The sequence below is a fragment of the Benincasa hispida genome, chromosome 2, assembly GCF_027475165.1.
Source record: "Benincasa hispida cultivar pf3 chromosome 2, pf3_genome.v1.1, whole genome shotgun sequence".
Taxonomy (NCBI): Eukaryota; Viridiplantae; Streptophyta; class Magnoliopsida; order Cucurbitales; family Cucurbitaceae; genus Benincasa; species Benincasa hispida.
In genome coordinates, this window is record NC_143479.1 from 56,017,443 (window position 1) to 56,045,170 (window position 27,728).

The following is a 27,728-nucleotide window of genomic DNA, read 5'->3' on the forward strand; positions in this document are numbered from 1 at the left end:
GAAATGAAGTTTAATATAAACTACACTGAATATTAGTATTTTATTCAGTAGACAATATAAACTATTGAATATAAGACCTACGATTAATTTTTGAGCTATGAATTATTGTCATACGTATACATGTGTAAACAATTATATATGTACAAATATATTAGTGTGTGAATATGCAAAGAAATTCAAATAGATCACATGAAAGAAGAAAGAACCATAAGAATGTAGAATTTGAATCAAATTAAGGAAAGTTCTTCTAGGTTGAATCCCAATTTACACTTCACCAACTTATATACATATTGAAGATGGAATTTTATAAAGGTACAATCACATGGCTGTCACGTGCCACCAAATCCCTATATAAACCCCTTCATGCCCTTCATTTCCTAAACCACACCAAAATTCAAACGCAATGGCTCCTATTCTCTCTAAAATCGTTATCGTTGGCGCCGGAGTTAGTGGTGTCGCTGCTGCGAAGCAGCTGGCTCATCATCAGCCGATCGTCTTTGAGGCCTCTGATTGCATTGGTGGCGTTTGGAAACATTGTTCTTATCACTCTACAAAGCTTCAGTCACTTCGTTGCGATTATGAATTTGCCGATTTTCCCTGGTCAGACAGGGATAGCCCTGATTTTCCTTCTCATCTCGAGATTTTAGAATATTTGAATTCCTATGCTCGTCATTTCGATCTCCACCGCTTCATTCGATTTAATTCGAAAGTCGTCGGTGTTCGTTTCATTGGCAATGGAGACTCTGGTGAGTTTGGACCATTGCTTCCCGGTCGGCCGGTTTGGGAGATTTCTGTTTTAGATACTCTATCTAAAACCATTCAGGTTAGGAATAACTTGATTTATTGATTCTCTTTACCAATTTCGCTAGGTTTTTATGAAAAAAATGAGTTCATTCTAAATTATACACATCTTTCTCTCTTTTATTTTTTTAAAGAAAAAATTGTATTTTTGGAATAGGGAAACCTAACCAAAGTATATATGGCTCTTTTTTTATATTCAAATAAAGGAACCTGAACTAAAATTATTTACAAATATAGCAAAATGTACTAAATGTCTGTCACGATTTATCAATAATTTATACATATTCTATCACGTTCTATTACTGATAAATAATGGCATTTTGATATATTTGAAAACATTTTCGAATAATTAAATATTTTGATCGGGAATTATGGTTAACTTTGTAACTTTTTCTGTTTCTAATTCTTATTTCCACCTTTTTTTTAGAAAATAAAAGGTGCAATAAGACACCTATTTTTGTCGTTTCTTATTTAGAAAGGAAAAAAAAAAAAGAAAAAAAATGGAAATGACATTATATATGCACACTTTAAAAAGTTTCTTTTTCTCTCTCTCTTGTTTTTAAATTTTCAAAACCAAAAGCAAAATCATTCATTGCCATTTTCAAAACCAAAAGCAAAATCATTCATTGCTTTTTTTTTTTTTTTTTTTTGAGAAGGAAAAATCATCGATTGATGTATAAAAAGGCATAATGAACAAACTTAATGTTTTAATACAACATAGTAATTTGAATTAAATTATTTTTTCATATCAAATTTTAAACTCCATTTAATAATTATTTAGTTTTTATTTTTATTTTTTAAAATTAACTTATAAACCCAATAATTTATCTCAAAATCTAACTATAAACCTAAAGAGAAAAATTCAAGAAATAATAACCTAAACAATTTATATTTTTTTATTAAAAAAAATAATTATCAACCCATTCTAGTTAAGATGTTTATTTATGTAATAAGTTCAAATCCCTCCTGAGACGTAAAAAATAAAAAATGAAAACGATACAAGATAAGACTTATTGTCTTTTGAATGGTGGTGCAGTTGTATGAAGTGGAGATGGTGGTGATGTGCATCGGAAAGTATGGCGACGTCCCGAAGTTACCGGAGTTCCCGAGCAGCAAAGGACCAGATATATTCGCCGGGAAGGTGATGCATTCTCTAGATTATTGCAAGCTTGGGAAGGAAGAAGCAACTGAGCTGCTTAAGGGTAAGAGAGTTGCAGTCATCGGCTACAAAAAATCAGCCATTGATTTGGCTGTTGAATGTGCCCAAGCAAATCAAGGTAATTAAACTCATTAATACATAACTACTAATTTAAACTATGATAATTTTAAGATAATTTTCATCTCGTAAATGAGATTCTTATAATATTTAGGTATCACTTGTTTTATTGATGATAAAAAAAAAAATTTAAATATAAAAAACAAAATACAATCAAAATTTTATTAAAAACATGACTTGGCTTTGAATCAGATGATATTTTTCCTTGACTCATTCTTTTCAATCATTACTATACAAATTTCACAACTCTTTATTTATATTTTTTGATAAAAAAAAAAAGTAATATTTCCTCTTTTTTCCCCTCGATGTAATATAATAAACCAATGTGTTCCAAATCTTAAATTTTGAATGTTTTTAATGTACTTTAAAAAAAATAAAAATTTGGCCAAGAATTTAAGATTGATTTCAAAAGGTTGAAAATAAAATTTAATATGGATAAAAAAGCGATCATTTTCTAACAAATTAAGCTTTGGTTTATTTATTATTATAGTTTAAAAAAGATAATAAACTTTTGAATCAAACAGCACGTTAACCTATATATTAAAAATATTAAAAACTCATAAAAATATATTTTCATCCAATTTCTAGCCAATTTCTAAAAAACCTATTCAATAAAAATTATATACATGTAAATAAAAGATGTATAATAGTTCTTTATAGATGAAAATAAAATTGCACGTTTATTATAATTCTTATTCTGAAATAAACATATATAACCTTTTGAACATATCTTTTAAATCTAATTATTATAAAAAAAAACTTAAAAGGATTGTTTTGAAAAATGAGCCGACTTATTTACAATTATAGAAATATATTATCCATGATAGACCGCAACATACATCTATTAGTATCAGTAATAGATGTCTATCGTAATCTATCATAATCTATCATTGATATAGAGTGATATTGTGCTATACATGAAAATATTTTCAATAGTTTTACCATTTAAAACAATTATCCAACTTTTATATTTATAACTAGTTTGAAATGATTTATTGAAAATGTATTATTAAGGAAAACACATTTTGTATAAGTAATTTTAAAATATGGTAATATTAAATATTAAGTTTTACATTTTTTTTAATTATTTGACCAAATAATATGAGAATTATATATATATATATATATATATATATACATACATACATATAAATAAAAACTGATTCTCAGTCTTTTCAAAAAGTCATACCAAACAATTCCTTTATTTCTTTATTAAACCTATGCTTTTTTTTTTTCTAAAGACATAAAACCATTTTGGAAAAATTGAAAATGTTAACCACAGAAAAACAAAGAAAATTAGTTTAAAAGCATTGTGGTGGACCTTTAGGACTAATTGACCACACTTCATACTCTTCAATTGACTTTACAACATCACATGATGCATTAATTAAAAGAAGAAAACAGTTATTATTATTATTATTATTTGAACAAATTACAAAATCTACCCCTAAAGTATCGTTGTAATAGCAACTATATCTTCAAACTTTCAATTACAAAATTTAAACCCTCAAACTTATACAATTATTAAAATTAGACTCTCAAACTTATATGATTATTATAGAAATTGTAACAATTGTATAAGCTTGAAGGTTTAATATTTAACATTCAGAGGTCCAATTTCTACGACTATGGTAAGTTTAAAAATCTAATTTTAACATTTACATAAGTTTTAGGACTCAATTTTTACAATTAAAAGTTTGAGGGTGTAATTACAATTACCACCATATTTCAAAATTGTTTTACAATTTGCTCTTATTATTATTATTGTTTTATTATGAAAAATATAGTAATGTTTAGAATTGAAAATTTTTCGCAAATGAAAAAAAATATCAAACTATTTACAGAAATAACAAAAAAAAAAATACCGATAGACTTCTATCAGTTTCTATCATGATAGACACCAATAAACTTCTATCAATCTCTAAAAGTCTCTATATAAGAAGATTAAGTTTTGCTATTTTGTATAAATAGTTGCCCTTATTTTTCTATTTTTGAAAATCTCCTTTAGAATTTCTATAATTATTATAAGTTTAAGGGTCCAATTTTAATATTTATATAAATTTGAGGGCTCAATTTTTTTAATATCGAAAGTTTGAGGGTTTAATTACAACTTTCATTATATTTCAGTGATGATTTTTTATAATTTAATATTATGACGATGATGGTGATGAAAAATATACACTAATGAAATTTTTTGGGTTGGAAAAAAAAAAATTGAAGGTCCAGAAGGAAAGGAATGCACAATGGTTGTGAGAGGGTTACATTGGACAGTGCCTCATTATTGGGTTTGGGGTTTGCCATTCTTCTTGTTCTTCTCCACAAGAACTTCTCAGTTCCTCCATGAAAGACCTAACCAGACCTTTCTCAAGACTCTTATGTGTCTCTTCTTATCTCCCATGGTAAAATTAACTCTCTCTATCTTTAACTCGGTTTTTTAATACAACAACGAAAAAAAAACCGACGTTTAATAAACGTCGAGTACAAATCAATTGCCGTTGAGTTATATGCTCTAGTTTAACTCAAATTAACTCTAACCACGTAAGAAAAACATTTTTCAAATTTTTTCAACTTTGAGAAAACAAAAATGTACATAAAAAATGGGCATTTTCAGCTTTTATGACAGTTTTTTCTCTCTTCACTCTCAAGTCGGATGTGTACACTATAATGTTCAGGACTAAATTTAAATTCTTTCAAAGTTAGATTACGAGTTTAGTAACTTTTTGAGCATTTAAATATTGTGTTTGTTTGGCTCTTCGGCTTTTAAATATGTTTAATGGATCTTAAAATTTCAATATAATTTTCAATAGGTTTTTTAATTTTTCTATTTTGTGTCTAATTGGTTCTTAACCTATTCAACATTTTTTTTAATTCATGAATCTATTATTGAAAGTTAGGTCCCATTTAACCATAAAGTTCAATTTTGTAATTAAAAAAAATGAAAATTGAGAAACCCATTAAACATTTTTAAAATACAAAGACAACACAAAAGTAAAATTTTGAAAGACAAATAACAAAAAGAAAATGAAACATCAGATCCTACATTAACATAAGATTCAATTTTAGTTTCTAAAAGTTTCATATATAACAAATTATTAGACATAAAATTGAAAGTTACGTTTAAAATATTACCTTTTTTAAAAAAAAATTAAGTTCTTGATCCTAATTAGTACGTATTTGGGAGTGATTTTAAAAATATTACAATCAACTTTTTGTTATGTTTAAAACTACTTTGAATCACGTCTTTAACTATTCAAGATTAATTAATATTTAATTTTACATCTTTAAATGCAATATATCATCTTAATTAATTTTAAATAATTAAAAACATATATAATAATGATCTTAAAAATGAAAATTTTGATTTTAAACATGTTAGAAAATCACTCCCAAATATATCTAATTATATCTTTTCCAAATTCCAACATTTTTAGATATCGAAAAAATCCTTAAAATTGTGCTGTGGGTATTTTACGCAAAAACATGAAATTTGAGACTAAACTTATAATTTAACTAAAATTTTAGGCTAATATATAAAAATTAATTATTGGTTGATTGGTTTTGTAATTGTACAGAGGCAGGCAGTTTCGAAGTTTATAGAATCATATCTGACGTGGAAAATGCCACTGGAAAAGTATGGATTGAAGCCGGAGCATCCATTTATTGAGGACTACGCCTCCTGTCAGATGGCAATCATGCCGGAAAATTTTTTCCGGCATGCCGACGAGGGTAAAATTGTCATAAAAAAAGCATCGAAGTGGTGGTTCTGGAACGGCGGGATCGAGTTCGACGACGGCTCTAGATCGGAGTTCGACGTTGTCATTATGGCCACGGGCTTCGACGGCAAGAAAAAGCTAACTGTCATTTTTCCTCAGCCATTTCGTACCATTCTTCAGTACCCTTCCGGCATGATGCCCTTATACCGGTGAGAGACAATTTTATTTTTGTTAAATTGCAAATTGGTCCCATAGTTCGTAAAATATTTTTAAAAGTTAGAATGTAAATTTTAGGATTTAATAAAATTTCATAAATTTAGTTCATAGGATTTGATAAAATTTTATAACTAATCTTTATAATTTGATAAATTTTTCATACATAAACTCAACCGTAGAAATTATTTATGAAGTTTTTATCGAATCATAGAGACTAAAGTTTAACAACGCTAAATTCCAACTTTTTTTTTTTTTTTTCAAATAATAGGAATCAAATTTATATTTTTTTTTAACTAAAAGTGTTTTCTTAATTATTTGGGTTAAGATTATCTCTTTTCTTTAGTAAACTGAATATATAGTTTAATTTTTATGCTTTTTTCTTTTGTAATTGTGTTTTAATTTGACTTGAAGTTACCCTTGCTTTATAAATATCATAAAATGAAAAACCTACTTATCATTAGGTTTTATGACCAATTTAATGATCTAAAATGACCTATGTATCCTGTTAATTAATAACCATCATTAACTTATTTAAAATAGTTATTCATGAACTTCAATATTTATCTAATTGAGGACAAAATATAAAATGCTTATATTTAAAAAATTAAATTTATTTAATTACTAATAGCTATAGAATCGTTTAGTTTAAAGTAATTTTATAGATATGCATGTCTACTTAGATATATAAGTCACATCAATTATTTTAGATTTTAATTTTAATCTAAGTTTTCATGATATCAAACTTCAAACTATTTTTTACAAAAAATTTTATATAATATATTCGAAAACTTTCCCTTTTTGCCACAACCACAAAACCAAATTAGAACTATTAATCAAATCATAATATAATGTAAATCACATCTTCCAAAAATTTATAAATTTAATCTAAAACCCTAATACACACTAGGAGAATAAATTTTATAATTTAACTTTAAAAATAAATCATTCTCGAAGGTTTAAGGTTCTATACCCTATTTCACATGTTGTTTTTTTTTAAAAAGAAAAAAAAAAAAGAAAAAAACAACGTAAACATGGTATAAAGGTACTTGTTATTACTTATTTCAACCATAAAAATTAATATAACTTACGATATCGACAGAGGTACAATCAATCCAATGATACCGAACATGGCGTTCGTGGGGTACCTAGAGAGTGTAGCCAACCTCCACACGTCGGAGCTTCGAAGCATATGGTTGGCCCGACTGGTGGACGAGAAGTTCAAGCTACCGGAGACCCGAGAAATGGTGGAGCAAATAAACCAAGAGATGGAGGTGATGAAAAGGACCACAAGGTTCTACAAAAGGCATTGCATTTCAACTTATAGTATCAATCATAGTGACCAAATCTGTGAGGAAATGGGTTGGAACCCTTGGAGGAAGAACAATTGGTTTTCTGAAGCTCTCTCTCCTTATGGAAGTCAAGACTACAACAACAATATCACCACCAAAATAAATTAAGCTATCTTTATTATATACCTATAATATTATTTAACACTAAATATATGTTTGTTTTACTTTTATTGTTTTAGTTTTTTTTTTCAATGAAGTTGATAGTGTTTAAAAAGTTTCAATTTAGTTCCTTACGTTTTAATATTTTTTATACCCTTTTTATCGACGAATATAAAAATTAGTTCGTCGATGATATATAAACTTACATCATATGATCATTGGCATAAAGGAATTCTTCAACTTTATCCTGTGGTATATGTAAGTTTAAATTGTCGATCGGCTAATTTTAATAGTCGCCTAAAAAGAAAAGGATATAAATGAAAAAATGTTAAATTGTAAGGGATTCAAATATTGAAACTTTATAAATGAAAAGGGTCTAAGTTGAAAAAAAAAAAATACTAAAACATATATTTAGCCTATTATTTATTTATTATATACCAAGTTATCAAATGTAAAAGATAAAAATGAAGGAGAGCTTTACTTATTGTTTTACAAAGTTGATCAATAAAAATGTTCCTCTGGAATATAATGTTATAAAATTTGATTAAATAACAATTCTGAAGAATGGTTATTATTTATATTTTAGCCTGATCAGTTTCAATTTAGTTTTTACTTTTTTTCAAAGGTTCATACACAAACGTCCAACAATAGAAAATTATTCCTTGTAACATTACAAATTTTCTAACATTAAATATAATATATAATGGAAATCTCAACATAAGTATTTTGATTGATATTTTCCTTATTTATGGTGGATCTTATTTTGATAAAAAAAAAATATATATATATTTTTCTAAAAATTCTTTTCTTATTTGGCCACATTTTTAAAAGGAGAATTTTGGCCCTCATTTAAGGTCGTTGCATTTGCTTATTATGAGGAGTAGATTTATTCTTGGTGACTAACTTGTTCATCACGTTGATTTGATCTTTGCTTACTTTGTTCCACTATGCGTATCCATTGTTTGAATCATTCAAGAATGTGAAATTTGTTCTCTCTTAGGAGGAGCCCAATGTTGGGTTTGATACCCTAAATCTCGTAGGGTCCTATAGTTTGTAAACGCATGTATGAACAAACATTTGTGATGTAATAGTATGAGATATTTTCTTCACTATTGTCTATGAAATATGAGATATTTTAGTTGCATTAACCACAAACCAATAAACTGAGATCCCTGGTTATTGTGACTTAAGCATGTACGTGGAGACAGACAAGTGGAGCATGCCTTAAGTGATAACCTAAATGGTCTATAGTATATGGATATAGGAGGGAAATCTTATCTTGGGGACACTACGGAAATGACCCTCTTTGTAGATGTTACAAGTATTGTAAGGTGCTACAGATGGTCTGATCCTGATCATTCATGTGAAGACATGCGAACGGGGGTATCCTATACAAAAGAGTTTGTATAAGACCAGACCACGAAATGTTTAGTCTCGTTATATAACGTCGTTCATGACAAAAACTTTCATTTTACTAGGATGACCATAGGTAACGTGACCTTAATCCTGAGTGAGTTGGGAACTCCTGTCTATAAGGGCGGTCATTTGATTTGCATGGGTGCGAGTGGTTAGATTGCCGACTCAGACCGACCACTTTGGGGATTCGTCTGATTGGGGAGCTAGGAACTCAGCTACACAAGACGAAATTCACTCCTTCCCCAAAGCAAGGGTAAGTAGATAGATTGCTCCCTTAAGGGTTGATTCCGGGGCTTGAACAATGTGGCACCACACACTTTCTCATGGCCCGAGAAGTGTTCACTCATAGTAGGACTACATGTATTATTCATTAGAGGAATCAATGGTACTTAAGAAGTTAGATATAACTACAGAGACAAAATGGTAAATTGATCCAGCTGTACTTACGAGCGATCTGTGAGGGTTATCGTACTATTCATTGGTTATATTCAATAGACACAGAAATATATCTGTAGTGAGAAGAGTACAGCTGTCGGTCTTTAGTGGAGTGTCCGGAAGTTAACTGATGGTGGATATCGTGATTAAAGAGTTTAGTCAGTTATTCACGTACGTTGGAGCTTCAAGCTACAAGTCCATAAGATCCCCTTGGTAGCTCAATAGATTCAAGCTGAGAATCAGTTTTTGGGTTAGTTTGAAGTATTCAAATTAACAAGAGGGAATTTGATTATATATAATATAATTAAATTATTTCAATTATATGTGATATAATTGATTTTATGTATTAGATACATTAATTGGAGGAATTAATATAAAAATGATTTATATTAAATAAAAGAAAAAAGAACTATAGTTTATATATTACATATGATGTGATACTAAAACTATAGATTATAAATATATGATAAATTAGTTATTATATTTATTTATAATATAACAATTATGAGATAATTGTTTTAGTTGGTTATTTTCTTTTCTTCGAACCGTGCAAGTAGGAGGTATTTTTAGTTTTAATAACTGAAGAATAAAATGAAAAGAGTTTTCATTTTGTGAATGATCGTAATATAATCGATCGAGTGAAAGAAAGCTATACGATAGAGCTTTCAAGAGACTAAACGACTGAACAAAGTTTGCTAGACAATTGCTCCTCGTTACCAGACGATCGAGTACCCACTGTCTATATGATAGATTAAATCTTTCTCCCACTTACTCGATCATTTAACTCGATCTATACATCGTCCTTGTTGAGGTTGATGCCCGAAATCTCGTAGGGTCCTGTAGTTTGTAAACACCTGTATGAACAAACGCTTGTGATGTAATAATATGAGATATTTTCTTCACTATTGTCTATGAAATATGAGATATTTTATTTGCATTTACCACAAACCAATAAACTAAGATCCCTAGTTATCGTTGTGGCTTAAGCATGTATGTGGAGACATACAAATGGATCATGCCTTAAGTGATAATCTAAATGGTCTGTAGTATATGGATAAAGGAGGAAAACTTTATCTTGATGACACTACGGATACGACCCGCTTTGTAGATGCTACGAGTGTTGTAAAGTGCTATAGATGGTCTGATCCTAATCATTCATATGGAGACATACGAGCGGGGGTGTCCTATACAAAGGATTTTGTATAAGACCGGACCACGAAGTATTTAATCTCATTATATAATGTCGTTTATGACAGAGACTTTCATTTCACTAGGATGACCATAGGTAACATGACCTTAATCCTGAGTGAGTTGGGAACTCCTGCCTATAAGGACGGTCCTTTGATTTGCATGGGTACGAGTAGCCAGATTGCTAACTCAAACCTACCACTTTGGGGATTCGTCTAATTGGGGAGCTAGGAACTCAGCTATACAAGATGGAAGTCAATATTTCTCTGAAGTAGGGGTAAGTAGATAGGTTTCTCCTTTAAGGGTTGATTTCGGGGCTTGAACAATGTGGCACCACACACTTTCTCATGATCCAAGAGGTGTTCACTCATAGTAGGACTATGATGTATTGTTCATTAGAGGAATCAATGGTACTTAAGGAGTTAGATATAACTCTAAGGACAAAATGGTAAATTGGCCTAGTTGTACTTACGAGCGATCTCTGAAGGGTTATTGTATTGTTGATTGGTTATATCCAATGGACACAGAAATATATCTGTAGTGAGAAGAGTGCAGCTGTTGGTCTTTAATGGAGTGCCCGGCAGTTAACGGATGGTGGATCTCGTGATTAAAGAGTTTAGTCAGTTATTCGCGTACCGTTAAAGCTTCAAGCTACAGGTTCATTAGGTCCCATTCATAGCTCAATGGATTCAAGTTAAGAATTAGTTTTTGGGTTAGTTTGAAGTATTCAAATTAATAAGAGGGAGTTTGATTATATATGATATAATTAAATTGGTTTAATTATATGTGATATAATGGATATAATGTATGAGATACATTAATTGGAGGAATTTGATAAAAATATGATTCATATTTAATAAAAGAGAAAATAAATACGGTTTAAATATTACATATGATGTGATATTAAAACTATAAGTTATAAATATAATATGATAAGTTATTTATTATATTTATTTATAATTAAAACAATTATGAGATAATTGTGGTTGGTTATTTTCTCCATTAACCGTGAAAGTGGGAGGTTATTTTCAGTTTTGAGTAACTGAAGGATAAAATGAAAAGTGTTTTCATTTTGTAAAGAGATTACTTCATTAATGCTTTACTTATCGTTTAGTTGCCGAAAGACTACACGATGGCCTTCTCAGCAAGAGCCTAAACGATCATGTAAAACGCCTTTGACTAAACGATCGTGTAAAACGATTTACTAAACGATCACGTGCTAAGCGAGTTTTACTAAACGATCGTGTAAATGATCCAGAATGTTTTACTAAATGATCGTGTACCTTCGAGATTTAGTAAATGATCAAGCATCTCAGTCTATGCAATAGACAATACTTTCTCCCACTTGCTTGATCATGTAGTTCAATCGTTGCCTTCCTCTATCCCTCTACCAAATTCACAACAGATCCCACACCTCCTAGATTCTCAATATGAGAATACCAAGTTTGTCGAGTGGTGGTGTTGAAGGGTACTTGTTTGAGGAGAAGATTGTTCGTGATTACTGGGCGATTGGCTAGGTGATTTGAATGAGAGGTTATTGTCCAAGTTTTCACGAGAGCGAGAGATTTGTAGAAGTATTCTTTAAAGGTATGTCTCTCGTTCCTTTTGTCATTAATTACTAAAGCATGTCGTAGTTTATTCTAAGATGTATAATTGTTCTATATGTTTGTGAATGCCTTTAATTCTTTCACAATGGACTTGGAAAGATCTTGCTTCCACTCATATATTCTCTTGAATAAGAGTTCCTTCAATTGGTATCAGAGACAGGTTCTGATATTCCAAATCCATTGAAGTATAGAATTGCATTTACATTCTTGGTGGGTGTTAAGCATGTCTACATTCTGTTTAAGTGTTAAATATGTTTGTGTATGTGGATTAATGGAGTTTCTAGGATGTTGCCTCTGGTTATGAATTTCTTTTACTTATTCAAAGTTAATTGTAAGTGCCCCTGCGTTTTTGGACATTTAACTTGTTATCGAGTCTGTAATTCAAATTGTTTGAGTCAGTTTGAGTCGCTCGTGATGAAGCTTCAAGGCATGGAGATACAAATTACTTCGAGGAAGAAGAAGACCAAACGTTGGTCAGATCGTGTAAACGATAGGGGTAAGCGATTGTTGAGTATAGGATACTCAGCTGCAAGGTAGACGCACGCGCACTAAACGATCGTGTAAATTAGCATGCTTCATCGCATAGTCACTGACTAAGCGATCACTCAGTAAATGTTACTTAGCACTTATTCTTCGATCGTCTAGATGATCATGCTTCATAGCATAGTAGTCATCTACACGATCATTTAAACTTGAGTTTAAGCTTGGTGCGCTGCACGAGTGGCTTTCATGCTTTATCGCCTAGTCAAAGGTACTCGATCGTGGTTACTCGTCTACTTTTATTAAACGATCAGGAAAAAGACTTCGCCCAGGTGGTCCAAGACCCGGTTCACTTATTGAACCAATTTTTGCTCGATGGTTTAATGTAATAGATAGTTTTTATTTCCGGTGTTTTAGGCTAATCATCCCGGTCCATTATTTTTGTGAATGTACATAAGATGTATGTTTTATATATGTCATATAGTATACTATATAGTTAAAATCCCACCATAGGTTATGCATTAGTCATGCATCATCTCTATATTGTAAGAGTTATGATATAGTAGTTTGCATGATTTAATTACTTAAAAGCATGCTCATGCATCATATAATATAAGAGTTATATTTATGTATGCATCGAGGCACCCTGGGAGTGTCCCTCTAAAGAATGGTGTTTGGTGTTGGGGTTGATGCCCTAAACTTTTGTTGGGGCCTGTAGTTTGTGAACAATATATTAAACAAACGTTTGTGATGTAATAATATATTATATTTTCTTCACTATTGTCTATGAAACATTGGATGTTTTAATTGCTTTACCACAAACCAACAAACTAAGATCTCTAGTTGTCATTGTAACTTAAGCATGTATGTGGAGACATACAGGTGGCTCATGCCTTAAGTGATAACCAAAATGGTCTGTAGTATATGGATATAGGAGGAAAACCTTATCCAGGTACCGCTACAGATGCGACCCGCTTTGTAGAATAGTTACAAGTGTTGTGACTTACTACAGATGGTATGATCTTGATCATTCACGTGGACACATGCGAATGGGGGCGTCCTATACAAAGGAGTTTGTATAAGACCGAACCACGAAGTTTTATAGTCTCGTTATATAACACTGTTCATGACAGAGACTTCACTTCACTAGTTAACATGACCTCAATCTTGAGTGAGTTGGAAACTCCTACCTTTGAGGGCGGTTCTTTGATTTACATGTGTGCGAGTGGCCAGATTGCCGGCTCAAACCTACCACTTTGAGGATTCGTTTGATTTGGAAGCTGGGAACTCAGCTACACAAGATGGAATTCACTTCTTTCACGCAGCAGGGCTAAGTAGATAGATTGCTCCCTTAAAGGCTAATTCTGGGGCTTGAACGTGGCGCCACATACCTTCTCATGGCCCAAGAGGTATCCACACATAGTAGGACTATGTTGTATTGTTCATTAGAGGAATCAGTGGTACTTATGGAGTTAGATGTAACTACAGGGGCAAAATGGTAAATTGGCCTAGCTGTACTTACGAGCATATGTGAAAGGTTATCGTACTGTTGATTGGTTATATCCGATGGACACAGAAATATATCTGTGGTGAGAAGAGTGCAGCTGTCAGTCTTTAGTAGAATGCCTGGCAGTTAACGGATGGTGGATCTCGTGGCTAAAGAGTTTAGTCAGCTACTCACGTACTGTTGGTGTTTTGAGTCACAGGTTTATAAGGTCTCCTTGGTAACTCAATGGATTCAAATTGAGAATCAATTTTTGGGTTAGTTTGAAATGTTCAAATTTACAAGAGGGAGTTCAATTATATATGATATGATTAAACTGATTAATTATATATGATATGGATGACATAATGTATGAGATACATTAATTGGAGAAAAATGATATAAATATGATTTATATCTAGTGGAGAAGAAAAAGACTATGGAATATATGTTGTATATAATGTCATATTAAACTATAGGTTATAAATATAATATGATTATATTTATATTTTTAATTAAACAATTATAAGATAATTGTTGGTGATTTGTTCTCCGTAACCGAATGAGATAGTGGGAGGTTGTAATCAATTTTTGTAACTGAAAGATAAAATGAAAATGGTTTTTGTTTTGTAAATATATCGGATAATCGCTACATGAATTGGTACACTGCCCATCGCCTAGCAAACGAGAGCATACACGATAGCTCAAAGTTTACTAAATGATCGTGTACACACGCAGCTTGCCTAAACGGTCGCATAGTATTTGTTAAACGATCGCGCGCACGGAGCAATTTACTTAAACGATCAACCCCATTTACTACACAATCATGCACCTTTTACTAAACGATTAAGCACTCATCTATACGATAGACTTCAAATATCTCCCACTTGCTTGGTCGTGGTAAACGATCGTTCCTTCCTCCTTCCCTATACTAAATTCAACAGAGCCCACACCTCCTGGGTTCTCACTTCAAGAATATCGAGGTTTTCGAGTGGTTGTGTCCTCATTTCCTGCCTGTTCATGAAAAGTCCGTTCGGTGGTAGACGAGAGCGAGATTTAAAGAGAAGAAGGGTTCTTCAACTGGTATGTCTCTCGTTCCTTTGTTGTTTAATTTAGGAAAGCATGTCATAATTTGTTGTTAATTGCATAACTAGTCTGATTGATTGTGAATGTTGTTTTTCTGTCACAATGAATTTAGAACAATCTTGCTTCCACTCAAAGGTACTCTTTGATAAGAGTTTCTTCAGTTTGGGTAGGTCAATACCAAGGTGAAGGAAAGAATGTTCATAGTAAGCGGGAGCGAGACGTGTGACAACATATCCCATGGTCTTTCTCATTAGATTAGATAACTTTTTGTGCTTGCCTCGAGGCACCCTGGGAGTGTCCCCCTAAAGGATGGCAGTTTTGCACGACTCTTTATCTGATCTCCTGTATAAGATAAGGTCGCTTTAGTTTCTTGTCTTAATCTACTTTTTCCCTACGGTTGGCGCATTAGGGTGCGACTCTAAGGCCTAAAATGAGGGGTTACACTTACGTGGAATTGTTAAAGGCTAACAGTTCTGGACCCAAAAATGGTGACTATTAGAGTCAGTTACAAGAGTTGTTTCTGTCTAATGGTTGAGAATGTCTCATCCAAGTGAAGGGTCACCTGATCACCCCACCAGTGGCTTTTGTCCTGCCTCGCTATTGCATCATTGCAAAATAGATGTCTTTTCACTTAAGGTACATAGGAACTATTTTGCTAAAACTAAAATTGGTGTTAAAAGTGGTAATGCATAGACTTATTAAAGTTTGTTCATGTTTTTCAGCAACGATAAAATGGCTACAGCCACGTTAGCTCTTTTAAATGTCGACAAATTGACTTACGAGAATTACGCTAATTGGAAAAACACGATAAATACAATACTGATCACCGATGACCTTAGGTTCGTCCTTACGGAGTAATGTCCTCCTATTCCGACTCAGAATGCCACTCGAAATGTTCGAGAGGCTTATGAGAATGGACACGGCCCGAACGAGAAGGCCCGAGCTTACATCTTGGCCAGTCTGAATGACATCCTGGCCAAGAAGCATGAGCCTATGGTCTCAACGCGGGAGATCATGGAGTCCCTACAAAGAATGTTCGGACAACCATCTGGACAACTCAAGCATGAGGCTCTGAGATGCATCTTCAACTCCAAATTGGAGGAGGGTACATCTGTTCGAGAACATGTTTTAAACATGATGGTCCACTTCAATGTGGTGGAGATGAGGGCAGCCAGGTTAGCATAATTCTGCACTCGTTGCCAGATAGCTTTCTGCACTTTGTCAGCAATGTTGTGCTAAACAAAGTCTTCTATACCCTTACAACTCTCATCAACGAGTTGCAGACATTTCAACCCTTGTTGAAAAGTAAGCAGAAGAAGGTAGGTGAAGTAAACATTGCTTCATCTTCAAAGAATTTCCATCGGTGTTTGACTTCAAGGACTAAGTATGCACATTCTACTTCTAACACTTCTAAATGGAAAAAGAAGAAGGGTGGTAAGAGGAAGGGGAAGGCACCTGCTAACCAACAACCTGTCGCACAGCGAGGTAGGCGACCAGTGCCGGTTGACAAAGGAAAATGTTTCCATTGCAACTAGGATGGGCACTAGAAGCAAAATTGTCCTCGTTGGTTGAAGGAGAAGAAGAAGGCTAAGGCCAAGGAAAAACAAGGTAAATATGATTCACTAGTTTTGGAAACTTGCTTAGTGGAAAATGATGATTCTGCCTGGATTATTGACTCTAGAGCCACTAATCATGTTTGTTCTTCTTTTCAGAGGATTAGATCTTGGTGGCAGCTTGAGGCTGGTGAGATGATACATTAGGCACCGGGCACGTCGTCTCAATTGTGGTAGTGGGAGGACTCCAATTGACTTTACAAAATAAATTTATCATTATGATGTGTATGTTATTCCCGAGTTAAAGCGAAACGTAATTTCAATAAAGTGTCTGATTGAATGTAAATATACTTTCAGCTTTTCGGTGAATAAAATGTTTATTCTGAAAAATGGTGTTGATATTTGTTCGGAAAAATTGGAAAACAATTTGTATGTGCTAAGGCCATTAACAATCCCTCCATAACATAGAGATGTTTAAAACTGTCGTAACTCAAAATAAACGACTTAAGATTTCTTCTAAGAAAAATGCCCAACTTTGGCACCTTCGATTAGGGTACATCAATCTCAATAGGATTGAGAGGCTGGTGAAGAATGGACTTCTAAGCGAGTTAGAGGAAAATTCTTCACCTGTGTGCGAGTCATGCCTTGAAGGCAAGATGACTAAAAGACCTTTTACTGAAAGAGGTTATCGAGCCAAAGAGCCTCTAGAGTTAGTGCATTCAGACCTTTGTGATCTGATCAATGTGCGAGTCAGGGGAGGCTATAAGTATTTCATCATTTTTACTAATGATTACTCCTGGTATGGGTACGTTTATTTGATGTAACAAAAGTCAAAATCCTTTGAAAAGTTTAAAGAGTTCAAGGCTGAAGTTGAAAACGCATTAGATAGACGGATTAAAACACTTCGATCAGATCGGGGTGGAGAGTTTTTGGATCTGAGTTCCAGAACTATATGATAGAACATGGAATTGTTTTCCAACTCTCGGTGTCTAGTACACCTCAGCAGAATGGTGTATCAGAGAGGAGAAACAGAACCTTGTTGGATATGGTTCGGTCAATGATGAGTTACGCTTCCTTATCGGACTCGTTTTGGGGTTTTGCAGTGGAGACTGCAGCTTATATCCTAAATTGTGTTCCTTCAAAGAGTGTTGCTAGAACACCTTTGGAGTTGTGGAACGGGCATAAAGCTAGTTTGCGTCACTTCCGCATATGGGGTTTCCCAGCACATGTGCTTGAGGCTAATCCAAAGAAATTGGAACCACGTTCTGTAGGATTGTAACAATAGCAGCAGAAGCACAAGGATCATCTAAGCACTCAAATTCACTAATTTTGGCATAATATAAAGCATGCTTCTGCAAAAAAAATGGGTTTCAAGACATACCTCTTGTAGAACTTCTTCAAAGCTCCTTCTCCAGCTGCAATCTTCTCCACATCTTGTTGTAGACCACCTCAAGATCTTTCCAACTATTCTCTTGGTGCTCTAGATTGAGTTGTGGGACTCAAAAAAAGCTTGAATCAAGGGATGGAGGAGAAAAGCTCACTGCAGCAACCTTGTTGAAGATGTTCGATCGATATGGCAACCTTAGAGGGGGAGTGAATAGGGTTTAATTAAACTTTTTTTTCTAAATTAACCCAATTGAACTAATTAATACATTTTTTATAAATAATAAGAAAAATTCAATTTATGCAACAAATAAGATGACAAAAATGTGATAATTTAATTCTATCAAATTTTAGCAAATAAATAAGAACAAACTAAAACATACAATAAATTGCTTAAATTAATTGCAAAAATAAAAAGAAAAGAGTTAGAGAAGAAGACACCGTAATTTTTATAGTGGTTCGGTCAAACTCGACCTACTCCACTCTCCAAGCGCCTCTTGGGAATTTGAATAAAATCTTTCCGACTCTTTCCACAGATTAGAGCTCAACCGTTACACCACCGCTCCTTTTACGGGTTCAAGAGCAAACTCGATCTTTTCCACGGTTTAGGATCAAACCGTTACAAATGTTGGAATTTTTGAAGAACACAATACAACTCTCACTAGAGTGGATTTACAAGTTTAAGCACTCAACAAGTTTATCCTCACAATACAACACTCTCTCAAGAATAAGATGAAAAGAAAAAAAAATGGGAACTTAGAGAGAGCAACAATGGAACTTTTGAGTTTTTGAGGATTATGAAATGTAAAATTTGTTGGTTTAAAATTTGGAGAGGAAGATGGTTTATATAGAGATGGAAAAAATTTTAGAAACCACAATTAATTTGGACCATTGGATTTTGAAAAAGAAAAATCAATGGTGGAGATTTTAAACTAAACTAGTCGTTAGATACAAACAAAATATAATATTAAATTCCTTTTATTTTAAAATTCATTTTCTTTTTAAAATTAATTCAAAAAATAAAAAAAAACATACCATGTGTAAAAAACTAGCCATTAGACACAAACATAAAATAATATTAAATTCATTTTCCTTTTAATTCATTTTTTTTTAAATTCATTCTTTTTAAAGTCAATCCAAAAATAAAAAACTAGCCGTTAGACACAAACATAAAATAATATTAAATTTATTTTCCTTTTAAATTTCTTTTAAATTTTAATTTTTTTTTATTTTAAATCAATCCAAAAATCAAAAGTCCATCATATGTTATCTCTTAATGATCCACCATTCAACCAATATGCTGCCACATGTTTAAATGCAAATGGTCTGGTTATGCCACGTCATCCACCACGATATTTTTTCTATAGACTTGTTTCGGTCATATCGTCTTCGTTTTAGCTCCGATTTGAGTAATTCAAGAGATGTTGGAATTGTTGTTCCGAGCTCTACGCTATGAATATATTAAAACACTAAGATTTTCAGTAATTAAAAATTGAGTTTGTTATCATCAAAACATTGATTAATTAATTAATTAAAATTAATTAATTTGAGATTAAGGGCCAAAAAGGCAACAGAAGAACCATTCTTCAAATCGAATTTTCTCTAAAATTCACTATAGATTGTATGCCCGATTTTCACTCCAATCTCTTCATATATTGCAGATCAACATGCAAAGAGAAGAGTTGCATGAGTTGCAACTCATGCTTTGAGAAGACAAGGCCAAGATATTGCAATATGTGTGAGCTAGTTCAAAGATGGATAATGAAAAAACTTCTTTTTCCATTTTGTGTGTTTTGTTTACCAATTTTTAAATTTTATCTAAAAATCAAAATTTGATTTTATAAAATCTATTTTGATTTTATAAAATCTATTTTGATTTTAAAAATGAAAATTTAATTAATTTCATAAATTAATTATTAAATAAAACTTAATTAATTTAATATCAAATATTAAATTAGTTTTAACACATATCCATCTTTATATATTTAATCATATTTAAATATATAAATTCTCCTATTCCATTTAATTCTGAAATTAAACATATAATTATATCTCATATAATTACTAATTTTGAACCTTTCAAATTAACTTATCACTCTATTCTAGAGCTAGTCCGTTACAAGCTAGGAGGGGGACCTCACGGACCTACAGATCATGGGCTCCAACGATCCGAGATTAATTAGCTAAACTCATTAGACCAAATTAATCCTCATTCGTTAACTAATGGGTCATTCCACTAAAGCCCATAGTTGCACTCCTCTCACTATAGATATATTATGTCCACATGATTTAACCATAATCAGCAAGTCGACCCTTCACATATTGTTCATAATAAAGGTTAGGTCAAATATTTGTTTTACCCCTGAGATTACATCTTATTCCTCAAGTCCCTACTGATCCTCTAATGAACAACTGGTTTGTGATCCAATTACCAAACCATACTAAACCAAACTCTCATAGCCCAGTGAGAGGGTGAGGCCCCTTGTTCAAGACCAGGATTCAGTACTTGAGAGAACAACCTTTCTCCTATCCCTTAATCGGGTAGGCTTGAACTCCGTCTTGCACCCTATGTCCCCAGCTATCTATCTAGTCTTACCTCTAAATAGGAGTCTTATTGAGCCAGCGCTGTTGAGCCAACCCTCAAGTATGCAAATCTAAAGGCAATCTCGAATAAACAGGAGTTCATAGTTAGCTCAGGATTAAGATCACGTTACCTAGGTCATCTAGGTGAAATAGTCAGTCTTAAACAGTAAACAGCGTTATAAAGTAAGAGTGACTTATTTCTTGGCTCTGATCTTATGCAAACTCATTGCATAGGACGCCCCTACTCCTCATGTCATAACATGTACGAATTAGGATCACATCGTATGTAGCACTTTACAACTCTTTGTAACAACTACAGAATACGCCGCATCCAATGGTGTTACTAGAATAAGGTACCTACCTCATTCATATACCATAGATCATTTTGACTATTTACTCAAACCCTATCCACTCTTATGTCTCCACATAAAGTTCAAGTACTTATACAATAGTCATGGGTCTTAGTTTATTGGATTTAGACTTTCATACAATTTATGAGATCAATAACAAGTATATTGATTATAGAAAATTTTTATCATTTTACAAACTGCGAGATTTTAGGACATAAAACCCAACATGTTCGAGGTTGTGCCCTTTTGTAGGCTACCCCAAAGGTACACGAGGGGGTTACTTTTATGATCCTAAGGAACACAAAATGTTTGTGTTGACGAACGCTACCTTCCTGGAGGAGGATCATATGAGGGAGATCAGTCCACATAGTAAAATCATGTTGCGTGAACTTTCCAACGAAACTACTGAAGCTTCAACAAGAGTTGTTAAAGGGCCTGCTCCGTCAACAAGAGTTATTGATAGAAGTTCATCTGGTAGGTCCAATCCACCTCAAGAGTTGAGGGAACCTCAACGTAGTGAGAGGGTTGCGAACCCACCTATTCGCTATATGGGTTTCACTGAAATCCTGGTTATGGTAGCCAATGGCGAGGTTGAAGATTTGTTGTCCTATCAGAAGGCAATGGAGGATGTTAACGAGGATGAATGGGTCAAAGCCATGGATCTCGAGATGGAGTTTATATACTTCAACTCAGTATGGGATCTTGTAGATCAACCTAATGGGGTTAAACCTATAGGTTATAAATGGATCTACAAGAGGAAATGGGGTGCTGATGGGAAGGTGCAAACCTTCAAAGCTAGACTTGTGGCAAAGGGATATACCCGGGTGGAGGGAGTTGACTATGAGGAGACGTTCTCGCTTGTTGCCATGTTGAAGTCTATCTGTATCCTTTTATCCATTGCCACATATTATGACTATGAGATATGGCAAATGGATGTCAAGACTGCCTTTCTGAATGGTAATCTTAAGGAGACCATTTATATGGTGCAGTCCGAGAGATTTGTAGCCCAAGGTCAAGAGCAAAAAGTTTGCAAACTAAATCGGTCCATTTATAGGTTGAAACAGGCATCTCAATCTTGAAACATACGATTGATTTTGCGATCAAATCTTATGGGTTTGACCAAAACGTTGATGAGCCTTGTGTCTACAAAAAAATCATCAACAGTTCAGTAGTTTTCCTAGTGTTGTATGTAGACGATATCCTATTCATTGGGAGTGATGTAGGTTTACTCACATCAGTTAAGAACTGACTAATGACCCAATTCCAAATGAAAGATTTGGGAAAGGCTCAATTTGTTCTTGGTATTCAGATCTTTCAGGATCGAAAGAACGAAGTGCTAGCATTATCTCAAGCATCGTACATTGACAAGATGTTGATCAAATACTCGATGCAGAACTCCAAAAGGGGCCTACTGCCTTTTCGGCATGGAGTTACATTATCTAAGGAAAATTGTCATAAGGCACCTCAAGTGGTTGAGGAGATGAGACAGGTCCCCTATTCATTTTTCATTGGCCGTTTAATGTATGCAATGTTGTGTACTAGATCGACATCTGCTACACTGTGGGAATAGTCAGTAGATATCAGTCTAATCCAGGACAGGGTCACTGGACCGCAGTCAAGAACATCCTCAAGTATCTTTGGAGAACAAGGGACTACATGCTCGTGTATGGATCTAAGGATTTGATCCTTACTGGATACACGAACTCTGACTTTCAGACTAATAAGGATTCTCGAAAACCAACTTCAGGCTCTATGTTCACTTTTAACGGAGGGGTTGTAGTATAGCGAAGCACTAAGCAAGGGTGCATCGCTGACTCCACGATGGAGACTGAGTATGTAGCGTCTTGTGAAGCTGCTAAGGAAGTCGTTTGGCTCAAGAAGTTCCTAACTGATCTGGAAGTTGTTCCAGATATGTCTAGGCCCATCACCCTTTATTGATATATTAGTGGTGCTATGGCGAACTCCAGGGAACCTAAGAGTCACAAGCGCAGCAAACATATAGAGCAGAAGTATCATCTCATCCGCGAGATAGTGCATCGAGGGGAAGTGATAGTCAAGAAGATCGCTTCGGAGTACAACGTTGCTGACCCATTTACGAAGGCTCTCACGGCTACAGTTTTTAGGGTCACCTTCAGAGCATGGGTCTACGGGACCATCTGCAGCTAGACTAGGGCAAGTGGGAGACTTTTGTAGTGGGCCTTAGTGCCCTAGTTTATTATTTTGTACTTGTTATTATCTTGTACACCCACTTTCTTTAAGACAAATGGGAGATTGTTGGGGTTGATGCCCTAAATCTCATAGGGTTCTATAGTTTATAAATGCATTAATTTCCATGCCCTAGTCAGTCGCCTGCCATTTCAGTTGCTTTTCAGACGCTGAAATTCAAATACCTATACTTGCAAGTTGTGATTTGACAGGAACACCACGAACCAATGTATCTTCTATGCGTCAAAATCCTTCAGAAGCATGCCTTTGTATTAGTTGAGCCTGTGACACTTAGTAAATTTTATTGAAATTCTGCGATGAGATGCATTAGTGATGCAGTTTTATCAAAAAGAATGTTTTTGTAAAGGCTAGTAATATTTGAAGAATTCCATGCATTTTCCTTTAAGGTATATGAGATTTTATCACTAAGAATCCTGATTGTTCCAACTTTCGAGAGACAATAACTTGTATTTCTACAAGTTATCACCTAGCTATGAGCCAAAGGAAGAAGTAATGTTATGAGATGGAAGGCAAGTTGGAAGCATAGTTAGGGAACCATACGTCCAAACCTAAGGAACCATGTGTAAATCACTACATGGGTGAATAGGAGGGAGATGTTATACGTATATAGGGTGGTTGGTGAAGCAACCATGCGTCCAACATATGTTACCATGGTTGATTTGGGTAAATTTGGGGAGCAAGGTCGGATAGACAACAATGTGAGGTACGTGCCTCAACCAAGTAAAGTCTTGCCGAGAAAAGGATGAGGTAGATGCATAGTAGAACATGCAAAAGGCTGGAATGACATCTCAAGGAGGAGCTATGCGTTGGACTATGCATGGTGAAGACACCTCAAGCTCGCATGCAAGTAGGTGGTGGCATTATAGTAGGTGGTGGTTCAACGTGAGGAAGATGTAAGACATACAAACATGATAGCGGAAGCTAATTAGATCAAGAACACTCTAATCACACTAATTTCATGAAATCAGCATGCAAAATCATTAAAAAAAAAAAGGGGAAAAAAAAGAAAAGAAAAAAGAAAAAAAAACCTAGTTAGGGTTTTAGGGCATAACCTTTGTAGATTCCTTAAATAGCTCCAGTCCTTTGCAAAATACTTCAAGTGTCCTTAATGCAGACAACCACAAGAGCTTCTCTACTATACTCTTGGACTTATATTTGGTGGTGGAACCCAAATTAAGAGGAAATTTGAAAAGCGTTTGAGCTTGGAGAGGAAAAATTGTGAGAAAATAAAAATGTTCTTCACAATTTTATGGAAACCAAGTTGAAAGAGTCAACTATGAGGAGACTTTCTCACCTGTTTCCATATTAAAGTCTATCCGGATCCTCCTGTCCATTGCCTCATATTATGACTATGATATTTGACAAATGAACGTCAAGACTCCTTTTCTGAATGGAAATCTTGAGGAGGCCATTTATGTCTCATTTCCCAAGGTCAAGAGCAAAAAGTTTGCAGGCTTAATCAGTCCATCTATGGATTGAAGCAAGTTTCTCGATCTTGGAATATAAGATTTGATACTACGATCAAATATTATGATTTTGATCAGAATGTTGATGAGCCTTGTGTATATAAGAGGATCATCAATAGTTCAGTAGCTTTTCTAGTATTGTATGTAGACGATATCCTTTTGGGATTGGTGTCCTAAATCTCGTAGGGTCTTGTAGTTTGTAAACACATGTATTAATAAACATTTGTGATGTAATAATATGAGATATTTTATTCACTATTATCTATGAAATATAAGATATTTTATTCACTATTATCTATGAAATATGAGATATTTTAGTTTCATTAACCACAAACCAAGAAACTAATATCCATGATTCTCTTTGTAAATTAAGCATGTATGTGGTGAAGGAAATCGAACTCGAGATTTCTATGAGCAGCGGAAAATAGATCATTCCAAATTACAATCATGAATGAACATTTCAAATTACAGTCATACACAAACATGCAGTTATACAATCAATATAGAAATTACAGCACGAAAACTACAAATGAACAAGGCAAAAGCTACAAACATTTGTAGACTCGTCTCCACGTTCCTTGCTCATGAATGCTCAAACACAGCAACCTCGAACGCTCGAACAACACGATCGCAACACTACACGAACACATCGCACTCGTCCTCAGCGATCACCTTGGTCACAAACTCCAGCAACACGAACAACCTCCACAGAACCTCAACGGTGTCGAGTTGAGTATGACACCACCAAGAAGGTTACCTTAGTATTCTCGGTGTGAGAATCCAAAGGGTGGGCTATGTTCGGACTTGGGATGAGGTAGACGAAGGAGGAATGAACAATCGTGTACGCAATTGGGCAAGTGGGAGATGGCTGAAACCTATCGCATAGGTTGATGCCCAATCGTTTAGCTAAAACTAAGCGATCGTCTAGCAAAAGCTAACCGATCATAGCTCATCACTTAGTATCGTGTCTGTCACCTACAAAACACTAAACGACTATTTACTTTGCTTAAGTTGTCGCTTAATAAATTGATATTTACTTGACAAGCTCCATGAGTTTCTCTTTTTTTCGAGAGAGAGAAAACTCAAAAACAATTTTTGACAAAAACTTACTAAAATTAGAAAATAATTTTCCTTTTATCTCATGATTACCATGAACCACCAATAACCTCCCACTCAATTGGTTATTAGAGAAAAAGATTTAATTATCTAATAACTAATATTATTATAAATATAAATGATAACCAACTTTTCATATTATATTTATAACTTATAATTTTAATATTTCATCTCATGAAACATATAAACCATAGTTCTTTTTCTATTCCATGGTACTTAATATAAATCTTATTTACATCAATCCTCCACTAGATATATCTCATACATCAAACCGAATATATCATATATAATCAAAATACCTCTTGTCAATTTGAACATTTCAAATCAACACCAAGAACTGATCCTCAACTGAATCCATTAAGCTACCAAGAGGACCTTATGGACCTGTAGCTCGAAGCTCCAACGGTACGTGAATAACTGACTAAACTCTTTAGTCGCAGGATCTACCATCCGTTAACTGCCAGACACTCCACTAAAGACCGAAAACTGAACTCTCCTTACCACAGATATATTATGTGTCCATCTTAACCAATCAGCAGTGCGACAATCCTTCACAGATCGTTCGTAAGTACAGCTCGACCAATAACCGTTATGCCCCTATAGTTACATCTAACTCCTTAAGTACCATTAATCCCTCTAATGAAAATAAGTTATAATCCTACTATGATTAAGTCCTCTTTTCCAAGGAGAAGTTGTGGCCACTATGTTCAAGCCCCAAAATCAGCCCTTAAGGGAGCAATCTCTCTACTTATCCCTGCTTCGGGAAAAGAGTGAATTTCATCTTGTGGATTGAGTTCTCAGCTCCCAGATCAGACAAGACCTCAAAAAGGTAGGCATGTTGAGTTGGCAATCTAGCCACTCTCACCCATACTAATCAAAGAACCGCCCTTAAAGGCAGGAATTTCCAAAACACTCAGGATTGAGGTCATGTCACCTATGGTCGTTTAGGTGAGATGCAAGTCTCTAATATCAACAGCGTTATATACAGAGTCTAGTCATCTCGTGGTCCAGGTCTTATACAAACTCTTTGTATAGGACACCCTCGCTCGCACATTTCCACATGAATGGTTAGGATCTACCATCTGTAGTAGTTTACAACACTCGTAAACCTCTACAAAATGCGTCGTATCTGTAGTGTCACCAGGATCAGGTATCCCACCTTAATTCTTGTACTATAGACCTATTTAGGTTATCACTTAAGGCATGATCCACTTGCATATCACACCTACATGCTTAAGTTCACTAAGATAACCAAGGATCTTTGTTTATTGGATAAGATGCCAGAATTAAATAACAATTATTTTATTCATCAAACAATATGTATCTTTACAAAACAACGGGACTCCGGGAGAATTAGGACACCAATCCCAACAATCTTCCATTTGTCCTAATGACTCAGGAGACTAATGTACAATATACAATAAACTAGGGCATACCCCAGTATCATCTCCCACTTGCCCTAGACAAGATGTCGCATGTCTCGCAGACCCAGACTCTCCAAGTGACTCTCGAACACTTTAGCCGTGAGGGCCTTTGTAAAGGGATCGCCAACGTTGTGCTCCGATGCGATCTTCGTGACTATTACATCATCGCAATGCACAATCTCCCTGATCATGGGGTATTTTCGTCCTATGTGCTTACCCCGACAATGACTCCGAGGCTCCTTCGAATTTGCCATAGCCCCGTTGTTATCACAATAAAGAGTGATAGGAAAATCCATATTTGGAACAACTTCTAAATCTGAAAGGAACTTCCTCAGCCAAATAACCTCCTTAGCTGCTTCACAAGCCGCTACGTATTCGGCTTCCATAGTGGAGTCCATGAGGCATCCTTGCTTGATGCTTCGCCAAACTACAGCCCCTCCATTCAGAGTAAACATTGACCCTGATGTCAATTTGCTAG

The 27,728-nt window shown here is 34.1% G+C and overlaps 1 protein-coding gene across 1 annotated transcript; it reads left to right on the top strand.

The window, feature by feature from the left end:
• The first annotated feature begins 364 nt into the window (after positions 1 to 364).
• On the top strand, positions 365 to 7,567 carry FMO1 (flavin-dependent monooxygenase 1). The gene is made up of 5 exons (XM_039024125.2): positions 365 to 823; positions 1,838 to 2,078; positions 4,298 to 4,476; positions 5,650 to 5,999; positions 7,106 to 7,567. The coding sequence occupies exons 1-5, from the start codon at positions 404 to 406 to the stop codon at positions 7,461 to 7,463; spliced, it is 1,548 nt and encodes a 515-aa protein (XP_038880053.1). The 5' UTR covers positions 365 to 403; the 3' UTR covers positions 7,464 to 7,567.
• The last annotated feature ends 20,161 nt before the right edge of the window (positions 7,568 to 27,728 follow it).

Coding starts and splice junctions, on each gene's coding strand:
- FMO1 (XM_039024125.2), top strand. CDS start 404: ATGGCTCCTATTCTCTCTAAAATCGTTATCGTTGGCGCCGGAGTTAGT. Junction 2,079..4,297: donor ATGTGCCCAAGCAAATCAAG/GTAATTAAACTC, acceptor AAAAAATTGAAG/GTCCAGAAGGAAAGGAATGC. Junction 4,477..5,649: donor GTCTCTTCTTATCTCCCATG/GTAAAATTAACT, acceptor GTAATTGTACAG/AGGCAGGCAGTTTCGAAGTT.